This window comes from Henckelia pumila, chromosome 3, assembly GCF_033568475.1.
Source record: "Henckelia pumila isolate YLH828 chromosome 3, ASM3356847v2, whole genome shotgun sequence".
In the NCBI taxonomy this organism is placed as follows: Eukaryota; Viridiplantae; Streptophyta; class Magnoliopsida; order Lamiales; family Gesneriaceae; genus Henckelia; species Henckelia pumila.
In genome coordinates, this window is record NC_133122.1 from 117733857 (window position 1) to 117740782 (window position 6926).

The 6926-nt window shown below is 36.6% G+C and overlaps 1 protein-coding gene across 1 annotated transcript in view; it reads left to right on the forward strand.

The window, feature by feature from the left end:
• The first annotated feature begins 1234 nt into the window (after positions 1 to 1234).
• Positions 1235 to 6926, forward strand: part of LOC140889370 (uncharacterized) — an 8893-nt gene continuing 3201 nt past the window's right edge. The window contains exons 1-10 of the mRNA XM_073297084.1: positions 1235 to 1427; positions 4121 to 4840; positions 4929 to 5096; positions 5185 to 5776; positions 5872 to 5934; positions 6090 to 6182; positions 6270 to 6344; positions 6426 to 6488; positions 6644 to 6736; positions 6821 to 6924. Of these exons, the coding sequence (XP_073153185.1) occupies positions 4211 to 4840; positions 4929 to 5096; positions 5185 to 5776; positions 5872 to 5934; positions 6090 to 6182; positions 6270 to 6344; positions 6426 to 6488; positions 6644 to 6736; positions 6821 to 6924 (1881 nt within the window). The 5' untranslated portion in view covers positions 1235 to 1427; positions 4121 to 4210. The remainder of the gene's footprint in view (positions 1428 to 4120; positions 4841 to 4928; positions 5097 to 5184; positions 5777 to 5871; positions 5935 to 6089; positions 6183 to 6269; positions 6345 to 6425; positions 6489 to 6643; positions 6737 to 6820; positions 6925 to 6926) is intronic.

Genomic DNA, 6926 nt, shown 5'->3' on the forward strand with positions numbered 1-6926 from the left:
ATTGCTAAATTTTACCTCACGATCGTGGAAGACACATTATATACTGAAAATTTCGTTTTTCTTTGACTTTTGTTAATATAGATGAACTAAACGCAGCTTCATAGCACATAAACTCATGGCTGGAAAAATCTCACTGATTGCGCTGAAGATGGGTGTCATTTATCAAAATCTCGGTTGAGCTGAAACATAACATGAGATGAAAAAAGAAAATCGGTTTGCTTTGATTATTTTCAAAGCAAATGTTTAGCTTTATATTATTCTATATGGATTGATTAGCATATTTAAAAAATTTAAATTAAATATGATCTTGTATGGATTTTTGTTTGTTAAAAATTTAAATTTTAAATATCTTGTTAAAATGAGTTTTAAGATTTTTTTTAAAATGTATTATCTTGGAAGTATTCGAATTACAACGTGAAATGGCACTGAAAATCATGCTAATTGTGTTTTTTTTTTCAAACAAATATTTAGTTTTATATTAATCTATGGATTGATTACTGAATTTAAGATATTTAAATTCAACATGATCTTGGAATGGATTTTTGTTTGTTAAAAATTTAAAATTTTAAATATCATGTTAAAATGATTTTTCAGATTTTTTTTTAAAATGTATTATCTTGGAACTTATTGAATTATAACGTGAAATGGATCTAAAAATCATGCTGATTGTTTTTTTTCAAGCAAATACTTAGTTTTATATTAATATATGGATTGATTGGTAAATTTAAAAAAATTAAATTCAACATGATCTTGAAATGGATTGTTGATAGAAAAAAAAATTTAATATTTTTATTATCTTGTCAACGGCTGTTAATTTATTATTTTCTCACAATATAATCCTTAAATAAATTTAAAGTAATAGATCAAATTTATTCTTATCCAGCAACATTTTTTTTACTTCAAAAGGCAAAAATATGGGTTATTTATTATCTCATAATAATTTATGTTAATATTTTTTCAATGCAAAATTTATGCAATATTTCGATACTTAGTAACCTGCTTTGGGCGGGAAAAATTTTGTTTTCTTATTTTAGCATATTTTCTTGTTTTTATATATATATAGATTTGTGACTTAAAAATAGATGATATGTTATTCCTAATACCATTGTTTATGGTGTTTCTATGTGTCGTCAACATCAAGACAAACACTTGTGTAAGATCGTCTTATGAATCCACGTCCGTGAGACGGTCAATCCGAGTAAAAGAAATACCCGGTCCATGAGGCAATCGGACCTAATGCAGACTTTATCGCCTCTCTCGCCATTTTCTAATAGCGCATCTCTTCACCATTTATAATCCTCGATTTGTCGCCTGATTCATGCCGACCTCCATCTTCGTTTCACCAAATCATGGCAGATTCTCATTCTCTGCTCCATGTCGAATCGATGGGTCCGAGCATAGAAGCTCGCCGACAACTTTGAAGAAAGGTTAGAATTTTTCTCTTTCTAAATTGATTTGCTATGTAAATAATGTAATATTTCAGGTCATTGGCTAGATTTTGACTGTTTTATAATGTCATTTCAGTTCCATTCTTCGTCTTCAATGGTGAAAAGTTTTGATTTGGTTGAATTTTCATATCCGTCCCAGTTAATTAGCTTTGTTGTTTGTGTTTGAAGTATTTTAGGACTGATTTTTGTTGATTTGATCCAAATGAAGGTTTATTGTGCTATTTTTCCCTTTCCTATCAGCATTGTGTTAAGCTCAGGAATTTGGTCGAATAAATTTATGGTCACCTGGAAATGGTTTCTCGTTGACATGATTATTCGGCATAAACACAGTTACTTGATCGCGAATGAAATTATTTTGCTGGATGTACGTTGTTTGTGACAGTCTTTTGTGTTTGTGGCAACTATAGGACTCATTGCTTTGATTTTGTTGTTGATTCATTAACGTTGCTGAAAATCTGTTGTCTTAATTTAGATCTTCAAAGATCTTTTGTTTCTCTTTGGGAATTCTCAGTTTAAACAAATATGAGCTGTTTGCCGTTTTCCCTTTATGAACGACAAACAAATTGTCCGGATTGAGTGCGATGATACAGACACAAATTATCATATTTCAGGGGTTCTGTTGATTGGTTTTGATCTACCAAGGTTCCAAAAAAAAAATGCTTTCATAGAACTAATTCCAATAACTATAGGGTTCTGAACGCACAGGGGCTTTTATCCAATGGCCCTCTCTCAGATGAGAAAGTTTGAAATTTTTATGGGCAATTCTATAAAGTCACAAGTGTGCCCCCCCTCCGACTTTCTGGATCCGTCCCTCAATAATCCCAATTTCCATGCTTAGCCATCTAAATCGTTGCCTCCCATACAAGTTTAGTTCTCCTCGTTTCATCTTCTCCTTGGGTTTTAATAGACTTATTTTAAACAAAAGCTTTCCCAATCCATGTCCAACACCAAATGTGGCCCTCAAGACGAGGAGTCGGAAGGATGCCGGGATGCAGACTATGCTCTCATCCTTAAACTTGTGGCGATTGCGGCGATTCTTGCTGCAGGAGTTTGTGGTGTGGCCATTCTTATATTCGGCAAGAAACCCCGAATAGATGAAGGGTACTCTGATTCTGAGAAGGGTGTAAAGATGAAAGACAAAAACAATAGAGATGACAACTTGGTTAAGGTTGACCGGGATTCAGTATATGGTGAGAAGCGCAAAGGTTCGGGCCAGATTAGAGAAGGGAAACAAGTTTAAAAAATTGATTATTTGAGGGTGGTTGCTCCCTGCTGACTATTGTGTTTATGTAGAAACAATAACCCTAGAAAGGAGTAGACAACATTGTACTTGTTTTTGTTCCCTTCTTACAACATTGTACTTGTTTTTGTTCCCTTTTTACGACAGATTTTCCTGTACATGATGAGTCATTTCGATCCTGAATTTGACAAAGAACTCGAGAAGAGGACATGAAGGAGAAGATAATGTTTCATTGATACGAGTAAACATCATGATGTCTTAAAAAACGGTGAGGAGAGATGATTCATATCAAGAAGTGACCGTGTCAAGGATGTGAAAAATATAGACGCGATCGACTTGGCTGTCGGTGTTGGGGCTGGGCTACTCTTCGATTCTCTGGCTGGAAAAGATGAACATAAGATGAAAGAAGATGGCGTGAGCTGTGATGAAACGATGTAAGCGGCCTGTGTAATTCCCCAACAACAAGATTTCCAGCTGTTTCTGTAAAAATGTAATCTTTCTTTGAAGTTTTTGAAATAGCTCAAAGGTTTCAAGTATCTCGTGGATAACATCATTAAAATTTGACATAGCCTAATTTTTTGCTGTCAAATCCAATTTAGCATATCCTATTAATTAGGCCAGTCCTTACCACCTGCAACCAAAATCGGGAAAATGAGGGATATGGACCCCGTCTTGTTTTTATTTGAGAAAATAGACCTCAGAATGAAAAAAAAAATTTTACCCTTAAGTAAAAATCTTAAGTTGAATAAAAAAAAATCCAAAATGAGATACAAACCATTTTAACACTCGTCGACTCGGTAAATGATTTCTCGACTGATGTAATTAACTGGTTTACTGCAATTTCAATTTTCCCTCTGTCTGCTTTTCAATTTTTAACGGAACCCTATTGAACGGCCGTTGAAGCCCTCCTTCATCGTCGTCATAGCTCCTTTACTCCCCGTAACCTCTTTCGTTCTCGACAAGCAGCATTGCAGCAATGGAAGAGGAAAACGTTTCTGTAAGTCATCAAGAAACCTAGGTTTTTCTATTTTCATATGTTTGTCCATTCCTAGGGAAACAGTAGTACAGTCATAGTAGATTTCGACAATTTCCGAATGTTTTGTTTCATATCTCGACTTATGTTCTAATGAATGTCGACTGTATTACTTAGCACGTTGATATGAATCTCTACTGCATTACGTTGGACGAATCTCGACTATGTGCCGCCGATTTGCTTCATATATCGACTGATGAAGTTATGAATCTCGACTGTATTACTTACCAGGAATTATCGACCATTTCCCCACCGATTTCTTTCTTAACTCGACTGTATCATATTTTAATATCGACTGATTCATTTAACTTATTATTTTGATATTTACTTTTTTTTAAAACATTTATTGCTTCTGATTTCAGTCGTAATTAGGTATTCATTGATTTAATACATTTTCAGGTTGTTCTTAAAAGGAAAGGGTTCAAAGTTGATCGTTTTTCTTGCAAACTGACTACATTGGGACGGTACGTAGATGTTTCTGAAAAGATAATGAAGTATCTTAATCCGGCCGAGATGGAAGTCATGATGAGCAGAACACAATTTGGTCACCTGATATGTAGTGCAAATTGTTATAAATTGTTTGGGAGTTTGTTATGGTATTTGATAAGTAGGCAGACATTAGACTCACCGAAAAATGAATTCTGGATGGTGATTCGAAAGAGACCTATAAGATTTTCAAAACTAGAGTTTTGTTTGATCTCAGGACTTAACTGCTCCAAAGATATTTCTGAGATTCCAATGAATTTAGATTTTAAAGCTAGACATTTTGGGGATATGGATGTGGTCTTTGTGCGGAACTTGGAGGATAGGCTTGGTGTGTTGAGCAGCGAGGGCGGTGATGAGGTCAATCTTGAGAAGTTAAAACTAGTGTGCCTTCTTTTTGTCGCTGGTGTTCTGTTGACCAAGAGAACTTGGCAATCTGTGACCGTGGGCACCGAGTGGCTTAGGTTAGTGGAAGACTTTGATGTTTTTAATAGATATCCTTGGGGGTCTTACGCATATGATGTAGTCCTTGCTAGCTTGCGGTCGATGAATTTAAGTGACAAATTGAAAGAAAGGAATGAAAAAAAACAGAATTCGCTCACATACACCATTGCAGGTTTCATCAATCCATTACAAGTAAGAAGTCATCTTGATTTGTCATTTTTTGTAATAATATCATTTGAGTCATATTTTTTTATTAAATAGAAATGTTATATAATTGCAGATCCTGTCCTACGAATGCATATCTGGCATTGTGGACAGTTTTGCAACTCATTTAGATGAGGCTGGTCTACCACTTCCGCGTATGTGTCGTTGGAGCACGAAGGACTGGAGCAGCAAGAATGCTCCTAAGAAGGAAGAAATTAATTTATACTTCAAATCCCTTGACAATGTAAGTAAAGTAATTGTTTTGTCTCTTAGATATATGGTATTCATTCATAAATCCATTACTCACATTAAATTATGAGTATTACTTGTAGGCGGTCATTGTCGGGATCTTTGCTCCCATTGACGAGGAGCGTATGTCAGCACACTTCAGCACTAGAATATTTGAAGACCCTTCTCCAGATCATGTGATTGATCAAATCGTTGATTTTATGGCCCAGGGGAAGAAGGTGTACTGCTGCCAGCGTCCCCCTTCCCGTTTTGTTCATACACCGGATGTGAATATTCCTCCGGGGAACCCACCATCACACATCCATGATCGGTCACCTGATACCCAAAATGAGATGGCAAACCCTCTGGTGTCCAATAGCCCCAATAATTCCACGATCCCGCCACCATCTCAAATCAATGACAGTGGCTTGCAGCCGCCTAAGCCAAATGAAATTCAGATGTTAGGAGACATGATGTGTGCCATGCAGACATCCATTGATTTCATGGGGACGGTGATGCAAACTTCAATGAACGAGATGCGAGCCGAGTTTGCTGAGGTGCGAGGTGAGGTTGTTGAGATGCGTGGTGAGTTTGCTGATATGAGACAGAAGATGACAGAGTTGGAAGATATATTGCGAGCCCATCTTGCTGTCTTTTCTAGTAGCACTCAGCAGCAGCCAAAACCTCACCAGTCACGTATGAATTTGTTTTGTTTGTGTTCAAATACCATACCATTCTTCTGAATCCTAACAACACGCTAAAATGACATGTTTATTTATTATTCTATACAGAAGAAATGTCTTCCAATGAGGGAAGAGAGAAGGATCCTCAGTCACCACCTCACCATGAACCACGTACGTGTTTGTCATGTTAGAATCCCTTACTTTTTTGTACTCCGAACAACATTCTTAGATCAATTGCATCTTTCGATCCTTAATGTCAAATTCCTTACCCTTTTTGTGATCCTAACAACATACTAAAATCACTTGTGTTAATCTTTGACGATTAGTCGTCACTCCGGCTAATGCGGAGCTTGGATCCCGGACAGTTGAAGAAACGGATGTTGATGCAGATCCGAAGTCACCCCCACATTTTGAGCCATGTATGTGTTCCGACGTATTAGAATCTCCAAGTTTTCTGTGATTCTAACAACATCCTAAAATCACTTCTTGTAATATTTGATCACTAGTCGTCAGTCAGGCAAAAAATCATGAAGAAGTGGCTGCAGATTCTACACTGCAATTACGACGAACACCACCTACCGGTATGGTTTAAGTCCTGAATTAAATATGGTTTGGGCCATTTATTTCATCTAGTTGACTTTTTTATTTATTTTTCTATACAGAAGGAATGTCTTCTAATGAGGTAAGAGAGAAGGATCCTCAGTCACCACCTCAGCATGAACCATGTACGTGTTCGTCATGTTAGAATCCCTTAATTTTTTGTACTCCGAACAACATTCTTAGATCAATTGCATCTTTCGATCCTCAATCTCAAATTCCTTACCCTTTTTGTGATCCTCACAACATACTAAAATCACTTGTGTTAATCTTTGACGATTAGTCGTCACTCCGGCTAATGCGGAGCTTGGATCCCGGACAGATGAAGAAGCGGTTGCAGGTAGTACAATGCAATTTCGACGACCACCACCTACCGGTATGGTTCAAGTCCTTAATTAAATATGGTTTGGGCCATTTATTACATGTAGATGACTATTTTATTTATTCCAATGTGTTTAAGAATACTGTGTTGAGGATGAGCCGAAGATGATTGTATTCAGTCGCCTGACACCCGAGCGCAGGAGGAAGGTGCTGAGATCATCTGCCGTTTCAACCCCCTTTCACGC